We start from the raw sequence: 24040 nt of genomic DNA on the forward strand, positions 1-24040 counted from the left end.
GATTTGCGGAAGAGCGATGAAGAATATGTTGATAGACTATGTAAACAAATGTCAGATCCACAAAATGTTCCCTGTCTGAAATGGGCTTCATCTCGCATTCTTATGGTTAACAGACAAAAGCTTTACAACCACGAACTACTACATGCTGCTCTTCCATTCCCCCCTACCCCTACAGTCAAACTCATTCCACTTTGGATTCAGGGAAGCACAATTTTCACTTCATTTTCCTGTGCGTTTGTATGCTACCTGTTTGACTGAATGTCTGACTGTTATTATTTGCACTGTGAGACTGAAATAGATACAACAGTAGGCAAATGCTTTGTCAAAACAGCCAAGTGTGTGTGTGTGTGTGTGTGTGTGTGTGTGTGTGTGTGTGTGTGTGTGTGTGTGTGTGTGTGTGTGTGTGTGTGTGTGTGTGTGTGTGTGTGTGTGTGTGTGTGTGTGTGTGTGTGGCGGAAGATATTACTCATTTTATATTGCCCGCAACAAGAGCCTAAATGAATTTCTTATCTAAAATAGCTAATCTGTTTGGAAGGGTTTCCTGTTACCAAAATGATCTGAGTACATTTTTAGCCACGAGTTGGCTATTTCACGGTCGACAGAGAGAGAGAGAGAGAGAGAGAGAGAGAGAGAGAGAGAGAGAGTATGGGGGAGGGGAGGTGGTGTTGACTACAGTAAATAAACCACCATAAAACTTACATCATGTTCGCGTCTTGGGAAATATTGATCATGGAAAGAATGTATAGTGCCACAACCAGTCAATATGTCACTGCGTTATATCTAGTCTGCCAGTATAATGGAAGCAGTTATAGTTAAGATGAAAGCTAACTTACACTAATTTGCATTTCTTTGTGGCGAAACATGATCATTCTTTCAGGAAATATGTTAGCTACTTTCTTACACTCTTCCGGGAGGCAGAATAATGTGAACTTGATGCTTGAGATAATTCCTTCAGTGTTTGCTAGTCAAGAATAATCCGGGAAGCATAACACTGGTCTGGTCTAGATAACCGCCTGACCGGAAGTGTGTTTTTGCTCGAAGTCACTGCCACCAATTGTCCGCTTTTTACATGCTTTTGAGGCGCTTTGCTCTTACACTGTGTAGCACCGACACCATGGGATAGATTTTTTACCTTATGTGGCAAATGGCGGTTGTTCTCCACGTATATTAAGCATTCAAGTGACGTACCCAAACAATTCTGTTAAACGGCACTTCCTAATAGATGACCGAATTTCCCAGTGCTGAACTGAGGTTGATTCGTGCTGAATATTAACCAACATCGACAACAGTTTCAGTCAACCTTGAGAGGGAGGAAACCACACTTACGCTGAAGACAGTCGTGCGGTACCAAGAATGATGTGATTATGAAAACTTTTGTCCTGTAAAGGTTATTGTACAGTATATCATTGGCTGACGTCTCATAGCTTATGAATATAAACATTCCATATAGGATCAAACCTTAAATTTGTTGACATAAGGCAATATGTTGATTACAAATAAGATACTGTGCTTTCCGTTGTGTAAAATCAGCTATAGTTTTATGATGAAGGAGTTTGAATTGCTAAGGAAGGCAGGACAACTCCATGTAACGGGGAGTACTGTTTCAAAAGATCAAAATTACATGGCTAATGAAGTGGGGAAAAAGTCGTGGAAAAATTAAAAGGCATTGGGTCTGTAATTATTTTAAAGACATGGATATATAACTGGGATGAAGAATACATTAAATGAGAAGTTGATGTGTAAGAGGGCCTGCAGATGGTCGTGTGTGGGACAGTGAGAGGGACATATGGGTGGACTCGCTTTGTAAAGAAACTGTGGGAATGTAGTGGAGACAGCTATTTGAGGTTGGTAAAGCGGAGGAGAGTGAACGAGCATCGCGGAAGACATATGGGTAATTGATTCGGAAGTTGGATGTGATTACCATTCTGTCCGTGGAAGATGTGTGAATGGAGCAGTATGTGAATGTGCGAATGGTGATTGAACGTGTGAGTGACTGATCTGAGAGACGGATATGTGAATGGCTGTTTTTTTTTTAGTGGACGTTTGAGTAGAAGAGTTATGGAGCAAATGTGTGTGAGAGAGTGAGTTGTGGGGTGATGGCATGAATGACTAGGTTGTAGAGTGTACGTGTGAGTAGATGAGCTACTGTACTGGCAGGCGAAGATGTAGGTGGGTGGGTGGCTAGGCGGGTGGAAGTGTGGCCAGGATGATGGTTAAGACGTAGAGCGTGAAAGTGGTTAGTAGCAGAGCTGTCAAAATGGATGAACAAGAGATGAGATACAGAAGGCGTGCATCTCGTTGGGTGTTAAGGCTCAACAGCTATAAAAGTAGACATTAACATATGCGAGAATGGAGAGCTCTGGCTGACTACCTCGGAGCTGAGCGGGGGAAGAAGGTAGGGAGACAGGCAGAGGTGGGCGGCGAGAGAGGGGGGAGGCAGGTGAGGCAGCGGAGTAGGCGGGGGGAGGCAGGCAGGGTGGTGGAGTGCGGCACAGTAATGGCAGTCGCGAGCAGACACCCGCCGCTACAGGAGCCGTCACCTCTGTCGCTGGTACCTGCTCGCTCACACGTGGCTCGCTGGCTCATAGTTCTGGCACACCTGGCTGCTTCGGCCCTGGATATCTGAGTGGTTTTGTGTGGCATGGATGAGGTGCATTTTTTTTATTAAGAAAAACTGATATGGACAATTAGTATGGTGGTTGTGTGAACTTTTGTTTGCTAACATTCTCTGTGTTAGAGTGTTTGTTCGAAGTAGAAAACAGTGCATTAAAAAAGTGGTGGAACTCCTGGTATCGTACATGTTGCGGTTTATATATCTAGAAATCAAATCAGGAAGATACACCTTGGTAATATTGTTGGATGCTTGTTTTCTCTATATAAGGGCTTGAAGAGTGCGAGCGACAAGCTAATAGGAACAGTAAATTACCGCAACCGATATTCTAGTGAGCAGCAGAGGAAGGAAGAATAACTGTTATTATCAGCAGCACTCTGGCTCCCTCTCGTGCCCCTCTTATTTGCAGAGTCCCCTGAGCTATAATTACCTGAGACACGTGAACAAAAAAGAAAAGGTCCCCAGTAAACAATCAACCAGGCGCCGACGGTACCCGGAGAACAATCATCGACAACACTCGCCTCCGGGATGATAAGGAAACCTGACACGCTGAAAATTTCTGAGCAAATCACTAGCTGACAACCGGCGTGGAAGCCTCCCCAACAGGAAAGGTGAGAAAAGTGGGCGTGGCGGACGACTCCAGCCGATATGAGGGGGCGGTGTTAACATCGGCCGCGGTCTGGGGCGAGGGTGGGGGAGACAGGGAGTGGTAGGGTGGTAGGGGGAGGGAGGGTGTTGTTGGAGAGGGAGCAGCGGTACTGACTCACTCATCACATATCCTTCACCGGCCCTCAAGTCTGTTATGAGGACGTCATTTGCGAGTTTCTCTGGACTTGACGCGAGTGAGTGAGGTGGAGCATAACTGCGCCGTGTCTCGAGCTATTGCCTGTTTCCACAACCTAATTGACGGTGTGTCGGGCTGATTGTGGGACTTCAGCGAGTGAAATCCAGGAAACTGTGAATTCCAATGATCTCGCATTTCTGACTCGGGGGCGGGGGGGAGACAAAGGAGCGCTGCGACACAAACTATTTGCTTTCCTATGAACGTCCGGCCAACATGACAGTGGCCATGGCTTCCTCCAAGGCGGAAGTAGAAGACGGAGAGCTGGTGGTGGCGCGAATCCGACACGCGTCAACCAAGGAGGACAGGGATACGAACGCTGTCTCGGAGATCCCGCCGGTGGCACCTAGTCGTGACGAGAACAAAGAGAGAGTAGTTAGTGAAGATGAAGGTGAGGACGAAAGAGAAACCAACCCCACTGAAGATCCAGAGCCAACAGATCTCAGCGTCAAGAGGCACTCCAATCACCACAATAACAATAATAACCCCAACAGTAATAATAATAACAACAACAACAATCACGTGAGTTTACAGCAAAGACTGAGCGTTAAGGATTTCAGCCATACCGCAAGCTCCACGAGTCTACCGGCTTCTCTTGCCATAAAGAGTTCTTTTTCCATCACCAACCTCCTGCGGCCGCCCAGCAAGAGCAGCGAGGTCCGGGCGGAGGATCTAAGTCGGAGAAGGGGCGTGTCACCACTGCCGGAGGTCACTATCACGCCACACCCCAGGACACCAGTCAAGAGGAAATTGGAGGAAGTCGACCAGGACGAGGAGGATGCAGAGGAGGAAGAATGTGAAGAGGAAGAGGAAGAGGAGGAAGACGACGCGAGAGGAGAAACGGGCATCAGAGAAGCGCTGCTGAACGGCGAGAAAATAGGTGAGATACTTTTTTTTTTTTTTTAATTACACAGCACCACTACAGTAATTGCATGGCTCGAGAACAATAGAGTTGTTTTGGTAAGTTTCTTTCGTACTGTTTCCCACTCTTAGTTCTTCTAAATTTACTCAGTGGTCTGAATCAAAATTACTGTTTGAAAATTATGCAGAAGGAAGCTTGTAGATCTTTATCATCAGGCACAGCTCCTACTTCAAGTTTATTGCATCACTTTATAAATTCAATTTCGAAAACACGTCGCTACAGAATGACGCTTGCCGATTTCCGCTTCCTGTGTGGGGTCGTTTTATAGTGATAGTAATGACAGTGGTAACTGAACACCAGCGTGTATCACCCAAACGCACCCATTCACCTGTCACAGTTAGAGTCATTGGATCACTCTTTATTCGCCCGATGAAATTTCTGATGATTTCTCAGTAAAATTTTCAGCCACTAGGCCAAACAGTTTCGAAGCACTCGCATATTTTTTTTTTTTTTCGTCATTGCTTCACTGACTCTTGTAGCGAAACATCTGATGCTTGCTGTTCCCTCCCCTCGATACTGTCAGCGGGCGTCAAGTTAACACAGCGGGACAAAATATGCACTAAACTGATGTATAACCAGGGAACTGCTACTTAAGCCTAGACACGAATACTCCCGCTTTAGGAACAGCAGTTATGAGGTTGCCAAAGTAAGTGCAAGAGAGAATATAATAAAAGCGTTAAGAACAGAAACCAATTAAGTCGAGAGGTCTTTATGAGCCGAATGGTCTGCTGGTGAACTACTCTCTGGCTTGTCGACCAATTCAGGAGAGATCATAAGCGTGGCATAAATTTTTAACTGCTAATAGAGAGACCCATCCCAGTACCCGCGACCTCCCAGGTGTATCCGTCGACAAGGGAGGGCGATCTTGCTAGCCACAACTACACTAGAAACTCTAAATACCACAGAATTTTTTGCATGAATTGGAAACCAGACTGTTACGGTACTATCAGTGGTCCATCCGTCTTCATTATGGTCCTTAAGAGGAAGGACGTGTGGAAGAGAGAGATAAGGAGGATTGAAGAAAGTGAGAAAAAAAATGAGGGAGTAACAGGGTGTGAAGATGGAGATGGAGGAGGAGGCAGGAGGATATTGGAAGTGGGTGTTAAATCGGTGAGGGTTCTCAGGCGTGTATGAGAAGACAATATAATGCAAAATGACTGTGGAAGAATATACCTGGAAGACTGTTGATAAGGTGCAGGTAAGAGAAAGAGAGAGAGAGAGAGAGAACTTCCTTGACTCAACAGGGGCAGGGGAAGTGCAACAGACTGGAAGGAGGGGCTTGAAAACTAGGTGTGTGGAATTGTGAAGAAAACAGTTGTCGGCAAGGGAAGAATGAGGAAGTCGTGAGTAAAGGAATTTTAAACAAGAGAGAGAGAGAGAGAGAGAGAGAGAGAGAGAGAGAGAGAGAGAGAGAGAGAGAGAGAGAGAGAGAGAGAAGGTGCGTTCTGGGAGGAAGGAAGAAAAAAACAAAGAGCAAAAACTATGAAGAACTTTAAATGACTCTGTACATGCCACTGATATAACGAGCTATGTTCCCCTACATTGCTAAAGGTTTCACCAATGTCATCCACCATTTTTTAAGAGACTGAAATCTAGGAATTTCTTTATTTTTTTGTGATATTTTTTTGCATCCCTTGTCATATCACTTTTCTGTAACCGCTGCAAAAAATACTCATTCTACAATCTTGTTTATGTGTCACGTCTAGTGAAAGTCTACGAATGATATATTATTTTATTCAATATTGTTTCAACTCTGTTAGATTTGTGAATTCTTTTTTTCATAGAACTGTAACTACAGTCCTAGAACTCTCTCTTTAGTGCATGCAAGTAGCTAGCAGATATAGAACATTGCGATTTGAAACATTAGCTAACATAACAATATATTTACGTTTGTACGTTGATGGAAATCGTATTTGCCGTTTCTTTCTTTCTTTCTTTCTTCTTTCCTCCAGACACTTCAGTTTGGTGTCATTCCTTTATTCCTTCACCAGTTCGCATCAAATTTGGTACAATCTTTCCTTAGGCAAATACTCCGAGACGCCTTACATACATACATAGAGAGAGGGAGAGAGAGAGAGAGAAGTCAAGCCAGACAAAAATTCACAAATTTGGCGGTCTTATTTCATGTATTACCATTAACTATCATGACACTGTGCACAGAAGTATGTTAGTGTATTGTAGCTGTGTGCAGACTATCTCGAAAATGTTGACAATCTTTAATATAACTTGACATATAGATAATGACTGAGACACGACAAATTCTTTCTCGCCGATTGTCCTGGCAAGAGAATAAAAGTGAAGTCAGACACTAATAAGTAATCAGTGCATGCCAAGACGTTATGGTAGTCCTTTCCTTCCTTTCAAAACTTCTTAGTCTTCGTTCGTAGAAGTAAATATTCGGCAATTCTCTCCTCCCAATATCACAACAACCGTTCCTTCCCTTCTTTCCTCTTTGTCTCTTTCTTGCAGTTCTCTTGCCGTTTTCTTGACCTGTTTGGTCTTTCTTTTCTTAACTATTTTTTCCTCTCTTTCTCTTACTTGTATTACCTTCCTCTCTGCCTCCTCGTCTCACCCACCTCTACTGCACGCTAGCCCTCCACTGGGCCCCACAACCTGTTTTCTTCACTCCAGTATCTCTCACACCTTCGTGGCCACTTACTGCCTAGTATATTTCTTCAAACTTCTCCTGTCAGTCTTGTGGTTAAGTAGTAGAATGCCTAAGTTGGAGTGAAAGCCTTCCACAGATTCCATCCTTAAAATGTAACTATAGATTTACTGATCATGTAATGCCATAAAAGGAAGTAGGTTTGCTATCAATCTTACAAAATACTTGGCCACGGTAACCTTGCCTCGTTTCCTGCACTTCGAAGGGGTAAATTAGGTGCCACTGTTATCGTTCTCGCTTTTTATTCCCTTTTTTACCCACCGCGCTCCCCTTCTCTCGAACCTCTCCTACCAGCCCTCCTCCGGGAACTTTTTTCTTTTCCCTTCTTCCCTCCTTCCTCTTCTGATTCCCCTCGTTTAACATCCGTCCCCCTCACACCCTCTCCATCCTGGTCAGACCCCCCACCCTCCCCTTCCCCTCATGGAGCGGTGAACACGTGATAATTCTAACTGCAATTACTTCCTTTCACCCGCTGGCCCCGCCCCCGTCTTCATTAGCCCAGTTCCCCGCCTGGCCTCTTGATCCCTCGGTCGTGCTTGCGGCGGCTGCAGGACTCAAGAATTGCGTGGGAAAAGCATGACCACCGCGAGGCCCCTCAAGCCCTTCCTGTGTCGGTGCGCCTGACTGCCTGTTTATGTGAATGTCTCTGTGTGGATACTTATTAACCCCGTCCTTGCCAGAGACAGGTGGAGTTAGGGCAATTACAAGCCTGCTAGCTTTAACCCTTTCAGATAGAAAACGAAATTATTACTTAATTTCTCCTGCTACCAGGGGGTTTTATTCGGTTTTATTATAAGTCCGCCAATTTTAACCTATAACGAGAGAACGCATTTTCCCTATTGTTGCCGCTACTAGACGATTTTATTAAATGATCCAGAGCTAATGCGAGGCTGTCAGTTTTAGCTCCTTCATTTAGCGAACTCATTTGTTGCGTTTTACAAGATTACTTTAATCAGCTTACGAGAGCACTCTACTACTGAAGCGGTAAATTATGGTTATATCAAACTCCCATTTACATAAGTCTCTCCTAACCTGGATAAAATCGAATTAAGGTAGCTAGAAAAAATTAAAAGACGTAATCATATTGAAGGGGTCAATGAATGGCGCTATCTGCCTATTCTTTTGGGTTCCTGACACCTCTATTACCTATGTCTGTGTCTCTTTGCTTATCCTATTTCCCTTCCAATTAATTTTCACTGTTTGAGTCATTATGTCTGCCATTTCGCATTCTTTGGACGAATCATTTTTTTTTTTTTAATTCAGGTACAAGATTCAATTCAGCTGAGGCAAAGTCTAACAGACAGAGTGTTTGAAAACTCTTCCAGTTAATCTGTGGACTGCCGGAAATTCCCTCAGCTGAAGAGACTCACCTGGATATAGTTTAAGTAAAATGATCAAGATTGTCCAAGGCAGCAAAAAGGTTAATGCCAGTCTGTTTGCCCTCGCTTCCTACCTGCCCGTGTCCCTCTTTTCCTACGTGGGTCTTGCTTGCCAGTCTGCCTGTATGTTGCGTGTGGCCATTACCACTTCCTACAACGTCCCTTTATGGCTCCTCTTTAGTCTATCTCTTACGACCAATTGTGGCACTGTTGCTGCCTCTGTGATTACGGGTGTGGTCTTTTCGCTGCGTTTTATGCGATTTCCTTTATGATCCCCGGGACACGCCTAGCCTCGCCTCCAGTCTCTACACCACGCCAGGGAAAGCACAAAGAAAACCATGATTTTTGGTTAGTTAGAATACACGCATGCCTATCAACTGCACGGAGGCCATTACTCCAGGTAGCCCATCACCTCCGAAATCCGTGAGTACTGGTAGACAACACGTAGAGACATAGTACTGTACAGAAAGTTTTGCCTCGTTGCTGGACTATACTGAAGACCTTCTCCCTCTCCCTTAGGAATTTACATAGCTCAGAATGTCGCAGAAAAACGGAGAATCAAGGAATTGTTCTAAACGCCAAATACAGTACTATCTTAAACCCAATGAATCCGCTCACGAACTGCTCAGCTTATCCACGCCATTTCCAGGCAAATTTTCTTACCTTAGGAAAGATTATCAGTACTTGACGGTTAGAGATAGTACAGTTTAAATCAGCTCTCCCCGCACTATAACTCAATAAAGTCGTAAAAGTAGAAAGAATCAAAATAATAAAAAGCAAGGCACTGGAGTGAAAGTAAAAATGTATATACAGTATATATTGGCGAGAGACTTTATCGCAGGAAGTAATGATAAAGCTAGCAAAACCGCAAAAAAAGTATATATATAAAATAAAAGTAAAAAGGGAGTTTGTAACAGGAAAAAGAAAGAAATTTGTTGGGTATATGCATCAAAAAATGTAAATATGACGAACGGTAACAAAAGAATCCATCATGGGTCAAAGGTGGCTGGATAAACCCCGGGCTCGTTAAGGAATGATAAAAGGTTCACTTTTAGAAGTCCCTGTTATTTATGGAATCCCTGGAGTAATGGAGGTGCGGCGAATGTGAGGGCAAAGGAAGAAGTGGGTGGCAATTTTACAGAGAGCTTGGGGGAATAAAAAGTGAAATAAAAAAAAAAGAAATATTTATATATCCATGCACACTAAAACAGTTGATGGATCCAGTGACTGCGAATATTGGCAATGAAGGTGGCAAATTATAAGACCTTGGTTAAAGAAGTTATGTAATTAAGATGCTACGTAAAAAAATAATTAGATGAAAAACCAGGTTTGCTGAGGTTGTGTGGAAAGAAATGATATACACTCAGCGTAAAGCCTCATTATCGTTGAAGGATAATCGTCCTGTAAACTTATTCCAGTCAGCCATCCTTCTTTTTCTTGGTTCGGCATAATTTTGGATTCTGTTCCAGCTAACACCAGACGATTTTATCCGGCTGAGAGTGAGTCATAGGAAACTGAGACTGTTCAGTACTACTTTTTCACGCTACATAATTACTGTCTTAGAGTTAGTATTTTTATAGTCTCTTGCTCACAAATACATGTTGATGAATAACCTATAATTCCCTAATTCTACAACTGTAACTGTTTATATTTATTTTCACTCCTCTTTATCATGCTTTCCTCGTACTCTCTGCCTTATACTTTATTTTCAGTCAAGGGATTAGTTGGAAGGGAAGAGGATACAGACAGAGAAAAGTAGGGAAGTAAAGGAAGAGAAACGAAAACCAAGAAGAGGAAGGTTAAAAAAGTAAAGTGAAAGAAAGTAAACTCAGGGAAAAAATGACAAGTAAAGCAGATAAAAAGATAGATAGTGAAAGAGCACATGTTGTAATTGTTGTACAGTACAGTGGGGCGAAGAGTACTAGAAAGGTCTCAAAATATTACTCCTCTCTGTTTTTATCTACCCTCTTCCTTTCTCTTCCTGAATCTCTCCTTCTTTTACCCTCCCTGGCACTTTTCCATCCCTCCCTTCCTCACATTCCTCATCACCCTTCCACCTTACCTTCCTCCCTCCCTTCCTCGCACCCTTCTTCCCTCCTACCCTCTCTTCTTCTCTTTCCCTAGCACCTTCCTTCCTTCCTTCCTTCCCTCCCTCTCCCTTACGACTCTCCCTCCTTCCAACCCTTCCTCTTCCCTCCTCCTTCGCTTCCTTTCCTCACAACGCTCCCTCTCTCTCCTCTTCCTTGCTCCACCACCCTCCCTCTCTCTCCCCGGCACCGATCCTCTTCAGTACTTCAGATCCTTCCCTCTCCCAGTACCGTTCCTCCCTCCCACTCTCTCCTCAATTCCTTCCATCCTTCTCTCTCCCCTCCCGTCCCCCTCCCTTGGTCCCTCCCTCCCCTCTTCCCCTGTCACTCCCCACATCACCTCACCCTTCACCTCTCGTCCCAATCAGTTCCGACCCGTCACTACTCCAATTACTCCCTTCCTTTCTCATCCCTTCATTCCATTTGCCATCCCCGTTTTTTATTTATTTAACTTCCTCTTCCATTTCTTTCATTCCACTTTCCTCTTCCCTTGTTTTGTATTTTTCTCTTCCCCCTGTCTTTTCTTCATTTCTTTTCCCCTCCTCTTCTATTCTCCCTTCCCTCCCTCCCTCCCCCTTTCTATTGTCAGGCTGTTTTTCTCCTCCCTTCCTATCTTTTTTCTTCATTTTTTTTAATCTGATCCATTTCTATCTCTTCGCTTTTTTCCTGTTCCTTTACTTCCACATACCATTCCCTGTCCCTACTCATTATCCTTCTTTTACATTCTTTCATCATCTTTTATCGATTTTTTACTTCCACCCTTTCCTTTGCTGCTTATTCGCTGTCTTCCTTCCCTTCTGTTACTTACTTTAACTTTCCTTGTTTTCCAAGCCACTTGTTTAATTCTCTCTTCCTGTTCTCTGTTTAGCTGCCTTTTAATTTCTTTGTCTTTCTCTTCCATTTCTCCTCTCCCCTTCATCTTTCTTCCCCTTCCTGTTTTACCTCCCCAGTCCCCTTCCATCCATTTCTTACTCTGAACAATTTCTTACAATAGGTTAATTCTCTCCTTGTCTGTTCTATGTTCTCTAATTCACATTCTTTATATATCTCTAATTCTCTTTCATATATATATATATATATATATATATATATATATATATATATATATATATATATATATATATATATATATATATATATATATATATATATATATATATATATATATATATATATATATATATATATATATATATATATATATATATATATATATATATATATATATATATATATATATATATATATATATTCATTATCCCATTCAAGAATCAATTTCCTCCTTCCTCTCTTTCGTGTATTCTCCTTGTGATACCTTATGCTGTTATACCTTGTGCCTGTTCTTTACTATTTCCCTCAAGGCTACCTCTCCCCAATCCCATTATTCATTCTCCATTCCCAGATCATTTTACTTCATATCCGTCTACTTCCTTAAACCCCTTTCTTGTTTCTCTCCCATTTCTACTCCTCACTCCCTACTCATATATATATATATTTTTTTAGTCTCCGTTTACCTTCCCTTTCTCCTCAAACCATTCCTTTTTCTTCCTTCTCTCTCCTCAGATCCTTCCATTTTTTTCCCTCCACTCTCCCGCTTATCCTCCCTCTCTCTTTAAACCACTCTCTTTTCCCCTCTCTTCCTCTTTGAACCTTTCCCTTTCCTTCTTCCTGTCTCCCTCCTCAGACCCTTCCTATTTCCCCTCTCTCCCTCACTCCTCCTCAAGGCCCCTTCCCCTCTCTCCCCACTCCCCCTCGCACCATCAAAGCCCCTCCTCCCCTCCACTCGCCCTCCTGACCCTCCAGTGACAGCCGAAAGAGCCCACGTGTATCCAATTCTCCAAACCCTCGCAAATAAACATAATGATATTCGTCCGTTCTCCAGTTTGTGTGGGAGAAAGGGCGCTTGAACTCCGTAACCCAGTTGATACAAATTCCAGTCCCCTTGAGAACTCGATTTCCACCCCCTCTCTCTTTTTTTTTTCTTTTTCTTTACCGTCTTGAGGAATTTCGAGGGAAGGGTGGAGCCACAATTGACCGCTTCCGTTGTCATTTTTACGATAACATGCATTTCACTTATGCTCAGAAATTGCTTGGATTTCCCGAGGCGGATTTTCGCCTAAAATACCTTATAAAAATAACAAACCGTAACATTCAGTCACTGAAGCGTGTGTCTCAGGCATTTGTTTCCTGTTTCGTGTAGAATGAAAAAAGGAATTCGAAGTTGGACGTGATTGGATGGTTTAGCAGTCAGGTAATGCCGGGGTTTGGGAAGCGACAAGCCTTTGAATGAGAACCGGAGAAGGCATCTGGCTTGTGTCAAGGGCTTTGGTACCCCTTCCAGTACCCTCTAAACCACAGCTAAGTTCCCACTGCTTCCATTATCATGTTATCCAGTGCCCGAACTCTCATCCTTTTCCATTTTCCGCTTCAGTACACTCAGTCATATTACATTTACCCTAAGTAGGTCGCCCAATGCTTTTTTCTTTATAAGCCTTGCATTACCTTTCTCTAACCACCTTCATCACTACTGACAACTCCATCGCCAAAACTGTCACCAACTGCGTAAGCTGTCCACCTAAACTGAAAGAAATCGTCGTCATTTTGCAGCTTTTTTCCCCTAGCTCAAAGGCAAAGTAAGACAATGCTACGGCTCTGCATCTTTTCCACAGCAGTTTTTCTTGACTAGCACTATATTCTGGTGTTTATCTCTTGTTACAGCTTAACATTCAAGATGGAGACATAGAAATTTAAAGTCAAGGCAAAGTGGACATAGTATAATTGTTCTACTCCACATAGACACCTAGATCCTTCCCCTACAATTCCTCCCCAGCCATCTTTACCGCTCTCATTAACACTCATAACTGGACCCAATCACGTCACCGTTTTCCATAACAACACTAATAACACTGACACATTTTTTCCCTTGTTCCATGTGTCTTCCTTATTGAGCGCCACCACGAAATCAGGATAGATACCACCGATAACAACATCTCCAATAACACAATGGACAACGTGAGTCATACCTACGATCCAAGTCTATTTTTGTACCAATAGCCTGCCTCTTCTAATGCCACCACCACCTCTAACCCAACTATCACTTTTGGTACCTGAATAATACCTATCATCACCATCACTACCTCAAACATCACTACTGCTTTTTTTTTTTTTTTTTTTTTTTTTTTTCATCTCAAATTTATCGCCTGGACGGTCATCATAACTTTATAGGTCGCACTTGAAAATTCATGCTGATGAGTTTTTCTGCCCAACAATAACAGTGTTGCAGTTAGGAAACCCCCAGTCCCTCCTCCATTTTGTTAAGAATGAAAATTAGCTGGAAAATATACAGAAATTTGCTGCAATTATCCTTAGAAGAGAACATCAGTTTAACAGAAGTCTTTGCCAATAGAGACACCAGTGGCCCACAGTACACCCGCTACTAATATCACTTTCAATCATACTTTATTGGTGATATACACTTCTTCCAATATTACTGGTGCTGCAGAGGAACGCCTTCATGTGGTGGCACTGATACAAAGGGGAGGCTTTACTGCATGCGTATTCAAACGTTCCTCAACTCCTCCCCTATCCCCCGAAAGGACGATGAAGGACTGTCGGAGAATGGCTCATTCCACAGGGTAACTTTTCAGATAAGCCTGGGGCAGCAACAACAACAACAACCAACATCACAAATTTTGCCACCGTGAATACCTTTGTCCTCCGTCTAGCAAACAAACCTAACAACTTCCTCTTTCACCACCATTATCACTAAGTCCTCCACGAACACCTACAATACATCATCATTACCCTCACCTACTCTTCACTTATCCAGTGCGAATCCAGCCGCCACAGCACTACCATCAACACAGTTATCACCTCCTCCATCCTCAGCACGCCTGTCTCTATTCCCTTCAGTCCAAGAACGATATTTATTTTCATTCTAACTAACCACAAGCTAAATTGTAAATTTTCAGAAAAGCGTCCTCAGGCTGAATGAGCTGTTGCCCTGTCTACTATCACCATCGTCACCATACGCACCATTTCATAGAAAAAAATAATCATTGGCAACCGAAGGCCTAAGCAGCTAAAATGTGTTTCAAATGTCTGAAATGCAAACTAACAAATTCACATCAGGTTCAGTATTATAATGCATTATTATCTTGAATGGAGAACGTTTACCTGAATGCTTGTTTTATAACCGACAAATACAATGGATATATTATATATATATATATATATATATATATATATATATATATATATATATATATATATATATATATATATATGTGTGTGTGTGTGTGTGTGTGTGTGTGTGTGTGTGTGTACACAAATATGTTTACATGATAATGTGTACATATAAGTATACATAATAAATCAGACTAACACATGCAGAAAATTGCTTCAAGGTTGCATCTCATGATGTACTGTACATACTATGGAGGTTACTACTGTGTTCCTGCAAGGACTCTACCATTATGTTCTCTTAGTATAGTGTGATTGCCAGTACCACCACCACCACCACCACTAAGTTACCAGGACCATCAGTGTACTTCAACAATGCTACTTCTATTTCCTCCTTAAACTACCTCCCCGCTTTCACGACCGTCATTTACTGTATTACACTACCACATTAACTGTGATTACCACTCCATCACTCCCACTGCCAGTGAAATATTCCTTTTCTCAACCTTCTGCTTCGTTTCAACATAAGAGGAAGTATGACAGCTCAGGTTAGAAGATGGAACCCTGACTAAAGTTGGCGCAATCAGCCACATGACATCTATTTTAAAACTGCATTCCTTTTTACAGCATGGCTAAAAATTTCGTTTGTTAACTTCTAATATCTCTAAATGCTGCAGGATGAAGAAACAATCGAATTCTCTTTCCCTGTTTACTTTTTATTCACTTGTTTCCTGGTGATATAGGTGTTCCTTCCGGAATACTGGCTTTGTTTCACATACGAGGTTTGCTTTCTTAATGCAGTGGGAAAATAACAGTACATTATACTGTAATATGTCACGCTGACAAAAAGTTGAGGAAGCGAGGACGGGGGAGCAAGGATTTTTGTCTTAGAATGTCTGAGCACTGATTTCTGTATGATATTCAGAATTATTGAGTGATGAAGCTATAAGAGAATCTATTTGTCTTCTGTTCAAATGTAATCTTTTTATGGTGATCTAGTAGTATTCATGCTTATTTTTCCCATGACACAGAAGAATCAGTGTCTCACACCTTCCCTCTTGTGCAAGGATCTCTCGCCCGACCAGTCACTGCTTGCAAGAAAACGACAGTATTCTGCAAATCGAGTTGGGCAATCCTAATGACACTTTTTTTAGACCCCTTTGCCGTTTGACTCCCACGGCCGTCGGATAATGATCGAGTACACACGGACGCTGAGCAAAGGCGTCATGCAAAGCTCCCTCGGTAATTGAACGGCCGGATTGTTATGGTTTTTGGCGCGGTGGCTGAATGCTCCGGAGAGAGACTGGGGCTCCCCCGGCCACCTCCCTCACAGTGTTTTGCATTTGTCGTCCTCGGTGGCCGTGTCATTAGCGTTACGGTGCCACTTCGGGGTGAATTCCGATGGGATCTTCGTTGTAGTGATTCTCTGTTTACTCATTATATTCCTGGTAGGATTAAGATGTTCTAGACAAATTTTAGGCTTTCTCTAATAATCTATCAGGCTCCTATGATTCACTCAAGTGAAATAAAATCGCCCAATGCCAGCTTGGGAATATTTTAGTTGCTCCTACAATGAGAAAGCTGATGATAAGAGTATTAATTCTTTCAGGTCCCTATAACTCAAACTCAGGAGAATTATATCGTCGGGTAAACAGCTATTTTAAAAAATAAAAAGTCAGTATGTCATTTTCTTCTTGTTTTATTTCGACAATGCAAAGGCCATCAAAAGGCAAATTCATTAAAGCCTTAAAAATCTTCGTTATTGATAAATGGCCACATGCATTATATAAATTCCAAAGTCACTGTGTGCAGCATTAAAGTCTTGAAAAGTGTGCATAAAGAGAACGATTTCTCTTGGAAATTAGGAAAAAACAACTAATACCATACATTACGCGTCAGTGAGGAGACAGCGTTCTTAACTTGTGTGCTGGAGAGAAAAGTAACGGAGCCCCAGAACAAGCAAAGTGACCCAACCACTTCACACAAAAAAGGAAGATTACGGTGTTGGAGGGAGTGGGGTGAGTATTTGGAGTAGAGCAGACAAGATGACTGACCGAGGGGGAGGGACACAAGAAAGCAGGAACTTGGGTGTGCACAAAAACCTGAGCCCCAGCGCCACGACCGCCGGACAGCCTGTTCCTGCACTCACTGCGTATCGCATGGGAGGCACTGACACGGTAGTGGAAGTCACAGTGGAGGCGAGACAGGCGGATGCCATAGATCTGGTGATGCCATAGCCAGTATAAGAGGCATTTTTAGCCCTTCTGTACGTCGAAGTGCTTTATGAGGAGGAAATGTGGATTAAATTTTGAAGTAGGAGAAAGGAAAATAAAGAAGTGGGAAAATATTATCGGAGTGCCGTGTAAAAATCAGTCACACCTCCGATCGCTCGTAATCCACAGCCGACTGCAGGTACGAATTTTATTGTCGTATAATTAGACATAAACTTACTGTATTTCGTCCTACCGACATTAAAAAAAAAAAAAAAAGTAATGCTACCACGTCAATCGTGCATGAGTGTCGATGCTTCATGTGTGACCTGCCAGGGTGTGTCGTATCTTAGGCTGGAGGGTGACCGGTCTGGTAGAAGCAACAGACAACCAAGAACTCTTCGCAAGCGTGACTCTAGTGATGTCTGACCGTGGATATTATCCAGCTAAATGTCTATATATCAGTTTACTTTATCTAAGGAGTTGTATCTTTTTCTCTCTTTCTTTCTTCGCCATCTTCTTTTTCATGCTCGTCTTCATTCTCCTCCTCCTCCTCCTCCTCCTCTTCTTTTTTCTTGTCCTTCAACATTGCTAACCAAATACTGTTTTCAAAAAATAGTTTTTTTTTTTACTCATTACAAATATTCTTCTCCTCTTTTACCCCTCTTCCCTTAATCCATCATTTTCTTCTTTGCCTTTCTTCCCCACTTCCTCATTTACTAGTCGATCATTTTCCTCTCTTCCTTTCTCACCCTCCTCATTTCCTACTCCATCATGTTCTCCTCTTCCTTTTCTTCCCACTTTTTTTTTCCATGTCCATCATTTTATCTTTTCCTTTTCATCCCTGTCTCAATGCCAAGTCCATTTTCTTCTTTTTCTTTTCACCCTTTTCAGTTCTTAGTCATCATTTTCCTTCCCCTTTTCAGTTCTTAGTCATCATTTTCCTTCCCCTTCCTCACTTCCTAGCCATCATTTTCTTTTCCTTCTCACCCCCTCCTCATTTTCTAGGCCATCATTTTCTTCTTTTCCTTTCTTTTTCTCTTCCTCGCCTCTCCCCTCTCTGGCCACCCCTTCCTCAGGAGTCGTATTTTCCTTACTAAAAAAGTTTAAACACAACTTTCTTAGCGATTTAGTCATCCCATTTTACCTTTGTATTTTCTTGTATGTATTTTATCTCTTTTTGAATAATAATATAATGTTTTTTAATATCTTTAGGAAAAATATTAGCGGATTTAATGCAGAAATAAACAGGTAAGGAAGAGGTGTTAGTAAGTCTCCCAAACTGACGAGAATGCGATCCCAGTTGTGTGTGTGTGTGTGTGTGTGTGTGTGTGTGTGTGTGTGTGTGTGTGTGTGTGTGTGTGTGTGTGTGTGTGTGTGTGTGTGTGTGTGTGTGTGTGTGTGTGTGTATTTGTGTGTGTGTGTGTGTGTGTGTGTGTGTGTGTGTGTGTGTGTGTGTGTGTGTGTGTGTGTGTGTGTGTGTGTGTGTGTGTTAGTGTGTGTGTGTGTGTGATGAACCAGGTGTTTCCCACAGCCATCTGATACCCCCGCCACACCACTCAGACCTTAATTCCCATCACCGTACGATGATGTCCAGCGACTCTCCGTATTTTGCACTTTGCACCTTAACATTTTCTCTTATGCTATTTGTGCCCTTTATATGAAGCCACAGATCATGGAAAGAACATGAGAGATTATACTAACAAGTATTAATAAATAAAAAGGTAATAAAGATGTGTTAGTGAGCTGCCCAACCACACGACAATGCTGCTCTCAGTTTCCCTCACACACAAGCGCCCATCCTCATCTTTGTTCACCATGCCACACGTCTACCTACATGTCTGCCTCATTCCCCCTTCTCTTGGTCCTCTAATGGTCGGGGGATACTCTAGTAGTCTGACTGAGGTGGGAGTGGATCATAGAAGAGTGAGTGTTGATAATGTCACTATAGTTTGGTATTCTACTCCACTGCAGCTAAGTGAATATACTCAGATAAAGGAGTCAACACTAACCTTCTCACGGTTATGATTTTTCTAGTCCGGTGTTATTCTAAATATAAAAAAAAAAGTGCTCATACCAAAGGTGAGCAACGTGTTCGAGCGAGCAAGTTTATATATTTTTTTTTCTTTTTCAGAGACATTTGGCTCTTTTTTGGAAAATGGCTGGTACCACTGCATTTTCATGGCACTTTAAGAAACGTACGACATGCCATGACTGGACTAATAGCTGAGAAAAAAAAAAAATGTTCTTTTTCTTGCCCAACGGAAATGTTTCTGGCTTCTTTCGGCAATAGTTGGTTCTTAGAGGGAAAAAGAATAATCCAGATGGAAGGGAGTTTTCATGACAGTTTCAGAATGGTATGACATGGTCAGACTGGTTCAATAACTGAGAAAAGGAAAATTTTGCTCCATAAGGAGGGAAATTTTAACAAGTCATATAGGTCATGCATTGTAGACATCAAATTTCGGCAGAAGTGTAGTGTTTCCTTTTGGTTCGCTCGCTCGAACAACAACAAAATCACCAGATTCAAGGGTTTAAGCCACGTGCAAGATAGACCACGTAAATCGTATTTCTCTCTTGCACTGAACCACATGGCAATAGCTCAGTGCAATGGCGGTCATTTCGTTGGCAGGTCAGACCTCTTATTTGGCCACAACAACGTTCCTCCCTCTTGTTATGACATGAGAAAAGTGACGTCAGAGTTGAAAAGGTCAGTGCCACAAAAAGCAGTAAAATAGTTAGCCTCAATAAGTAGCCGATGGCGTCACAAGGCGGCCATTGTGAGCAGCGGACGTGGCTTATTAGTGGGGCCTTTTGTGATTGCCTTCTCCTTTCCTACTGACTCTGGCAATTGAGGATTGTCTAGCACTTCTTATTTTTTTTCCCTTGCATGTTACCTATGTCTTCTGATAAGGATATGGGTTACACAAAATCCATATGACAGAATATCAGCGTCCGAAATTTGAAATCAACTGGTAAAAACGGTGGTGTTAGAGTGCCCCCTAACCGACGTGAATACGGAAAAGATGTATTAGGAGAACATACAGAAGGGACGTGACTCGCTGGGGCTCGCACACACCCACCAGTTTCCCTCCCAGTGTACTTTGTTGGAGGAAATTGGGCCTGGGTTGCCTTGGTGAGGGTCATGGGATTGGTGAGGGATGGGTGGCAGGACTTGAGCGCTGGTGTGGCTTCTGGGTCTCATGACTGGTCGACTGTGCAATGCTCGGTCTATTTTGGGGTGTGCGTCGCTAGTTGCAAAATATAACTTTGCGTTCCTTAAATGTCAGCAGTGGATCCTCTTATATATATATTTTTTTTTCTTGATTAAGTGCAAATCCCAAATGCCGTTCAAGAGTGAGCAGCTGGTAACTTCTGGCCTTGCTTCCTCGGAATGACTATCTTAACCCTAGGACTATGTCTTGATGGAGCAAGAAAGGATTTGATGATGTATAGATGAATGGATTAAGTTAACTTATATCAAAATTGCTTCTTTTTTCACTTATTTTCTTAACTGTCATGATCGTGGAAGTTCTTGAAGATTAAAGTGATATTTCAGTCAACAAAGTAAAATACCAGCTCATGCATCGGGTCATTGGTAGATATCAGGAAGGGCATCCGGGCATAAAATGCTACATGCTTCAGTCCAAAAGTCCTCTAACCAGAGCCAAAGCCTTAGCCCTTCGGGGATACCAGGCGTAAAACCAAAATATATAATAATATAATAATAATTCATCATGCGTTGCTTAACGCATGATGAATTATTATTATATTATAATATATTTTGGTTTTACGACTGGTATCCCCGAAGGACAAAGGCAAGCAACGCTGGGTCTGGTTAGTACTTGGATGGGTGACCGCCTGGGAACACCAGATGCTGTTGGCATCCCTGCGAGTCAAGTGGGGTTGGTGGAGGATTAGTGCCCCTCCCTGTAAAACAATTAACTCTAAGCCCTTGGCCACCCCGTTTGGGATACATGGCGTCTGGCAATGAATGAATGAATGAAATGAATTCATCATGAATGGGGGTAATCGTAACAGAGCCAATTTTCCGATACTTTTAGCATGTACTGTACATGACCAAATACGATAACCCTCATCTGCCTTCTCAAACTTTGCTTCGGCATTCATGGGCACCCATAATTCTTCCAGAGGCCCTAAGTAACAACGACTGCTTTCATTTTCGCTAAGAACTCGACCATCTGATTCTGCAATTACTTTCGGTCTTGACTGAGTGGAAACAGTTTTAACCTTGAACACTTAGTAGCCACATATTAGAGTTGGTAAATACCGGGAGCCTTATGGGCGATAACTTGTTTGTGGAACGTCTACCCTTTAATATGTTTTCAACGTCGTCCCGTCCTCATGACGAGCCGGCGGAAACGTGAATCATATTTAGTCCCGAAGACGTTAATGGTCAGCCGCTGCCAGCCACTCATTTAAGGCTCCCCCGGCGTCCAGGCCCGCTAATGTACCCCCATCACCCCCCTCACCCCCTACCCCAGCACCGGAAGCCCCAGTGTTGCTTTCCCTAGTAATAGTGTGGGAACGGCGCGGTGAACGGTGAAGCCCTCGACGGGTGACTGGCGTGTGGGGGCTGCTGTCACCATTGCCCAATAGGAAGCTAATGGTGATGTACGGACGCTCTGCTCTCCGTAGCTACAGAATTAGCCACCTGAGTCCAGGAACAGATGTTAACACCATGGAGTCCACAAGAATTGCTGGATTAAGATTTGTTTTAAAGTTGCTTCTTTGAGCAATGCATGAACCTTGAAGTGGTGCAATAAGACATTTCATACTTGTATGTGTGCAACATGTATGTGTAAGGTTAAAGGTGATGGTGAGTGAGTCAAACACACACACACACACACACACACACACACACACACACACACACATGTAGAGAGAGAGAGAGAGATTGTTGGAGCTTTATTGTGAGCATACACGAATGAAAATATTAATCTGAATGACTGTGGTGGGAGGGCGACAACGAATCGTCCCACATAAAGTACCTAAAGAGAGTGAACAGGGACGGGGCTTTCCTTACTGTCATGTACGGAAATGAAATACAAGCATCAAGTGTGGGAACAGAGAGGATTGTAGGTTGCTCTAGGAAGATATTGCTCCCCTGACAGCTTAATGGAGAACAAGTATATTATATCCGCATAGACATCGTTATCAGAACAACAGTTGCTACTGACCGTAATATTCTGTCTAATATAATTACTAAGATGTTTTTGTACAGTGGTCAATTGGCGTATCCAGTGTTCTCAGTTATAAGGCATGGCAGTGTACAGCAATTTATCATCTAACAGGAACACAAGTACTATTGACGGACTGATGGTCTGGCGGTTTTATACTTGGAAAATATGATAATTTGTAGGTTTAACAGTGTCTGCTATGGTTTTCTTGTGCGGATATAATTACTATTAAAGAATTATACAGAGAGAGAGAGAGAGAGAGAGAGAGAGAGAGAGAGAGGACTGGACAGAAAAGAGTGTGCAGGACGGGATGAGGTACTGGTGAGTGATACAGAGTGGGAGGGAGGGGGGCAGTACAACCTGTGAACATGGGAGATGTGACCGTGCGAGCGTAAAAGATCTAATGGAAGTAAGCCAGAGAACCAAAAAACAGAACCTGTCGAGGGAAAAATGAACGATGCGAGAATGACGGGAGGAACCAAATAATCTGAAGATAATCTGGTCGCACGTGCCAGCTCCTGCAAAAATTTTCAACCAAAAGCGAGTCTGTGTCTTCAGCTTCTGCCAATTTCACAAGAGATAAAGTTAGGATATATTCATTAACTGTGTTCTTGCCGTCGTTGAATGACCTGTAACTTTAAAATGCACTCAGAAGATTTCACCAGTAAAACTGAAAGAACAGTAATAATATATAGAAGGAATTATATTAAAACTTGAAAGAGCAGCAGCACCAGAGAAAATTTAATTGATATCAGCCTTTGCTTGGAACGTGGATGATAATTTGGTGAATCATATCAACAAATAAAGCACTAGGATTCACTAACCTTCAGCAGGCAGACCATGAACACAATTGGGAACACTGTCGGTGAAAATCAGACATTACTCCAGTATTCTGCAGAGAAACTAGACTAATAGCGCCATATTACTGATACAACTTGACCCTCATTTCTTAACCATACTTCTCTCCTTGGATGGCGCTCACTTTACATGGAATCTAGTCATGTCTGAAATCGCCTGCGTCGCCACAACTTGCTCATTTTCTTCCGTTGAGTTTTTCACTTCCTGTGTGTCAAGGCTCTTCACATCTCACATGAGCAGCCGCAACCAGAGACCACCGATGAACATTTACCCTACGTCAAGCTGGCCTTAAGAATATAAAAGCTGCGTGATTTTCATTCCGTTGAATCACCATCAGACCGACCGCAAAACACACCGCAAGTAGAGTTAGGACGCACAGCAAAGGGGAAAAACTTTGATTATACACCTTAGCCCACTTCCTCGTAGCAAAATAAGCAGCTGGAGTTATAATCAAGGACTCTGGCTCCATCAGATGAGTAAAGCGTGCACTCCCTCAGTTTCATATTGATTTTGGAGAGCACTCAACCAGATCCATGTTATTAGTCTACTAAATATATTTATCTTAGCGCAGTAGCCTGCATAATTTTCCCTTATAAAGATGATGCAAAGTATGATTATACTGCTATCGTTTTAATAATATGTTAGCTTTTCGCTTCTCTACTTATCTGTGCATATGTGTGTGTGTGTGTGTGTGTGTGTGTGTGTGTGTGTGTGTGTGTGTGTGTGTGTGTGTGTGTGTGTGTAGTCGCTCTGTTAACACTTATAATTTGTGGTCAGACTGAAGGGAGCAAGAATTCTGAATAAATACGCTGCACCCTCGAGGTCTTGACTGGTAGCAATGACAGGAGAGGGTGAGAGGGAGGGGAGGGGAGCGTGCGTCACCACGGGTCATAAGGACTGAGGCCACTGAACACACTTGCTTCGTTGTATATCCAGGAAAATGTGTTGCAAGATCTGTGAGAGGGTCATAATGAATGTGTGCGCGCGTGTGTGTGTGTGTGTGTGTGTGTGTGTGTGTGTGTGTGTGTGTGTGTGTGTGTGTGTGTGTGTGTGTGTGTGTGTGTGTGTGTGTGTGTGTGTGTGT

General features: G+C 42.7%; 1 protein-coding gene across 1 annotated transcript in view; it reads left to right on the plus strand.

The window, feature by feature from the left end:
• The first annotated feature begins 3668 nt into the window (after positions 1-3668).
• Positions 3669-24040, plus strand: part of LOC145389708 (uncharacterized) — an 82813-nt gene continuing 62441 nt past the window's right edge. The window contains exon 1 of the mRNA XM_080264913.1: positions 3669-4332. Within this exon, the coding sequence (XP_080121039.1) occupies positions 3669-4332 (664 nt within the window). The remainder of the gene's footprint in view (positions 4333-24040) is intronic.

Source organism: Coenobita brevimanus, chromosome 14 (genome assembly GCF_032717465.1).
Source record: "Coenobita brevimanus isolate Jiangsu-jjx chromosome 14, ASM3271746v2, whole genome shotgun sequence".
In the NCBI taxonomy this organism is placed as follows: Eukaryota; Metazoa; Arthropoda; class Malacostraca; order Decapoda; family Coenobitidae; genus Coenobita; species Coenobita brevimanus.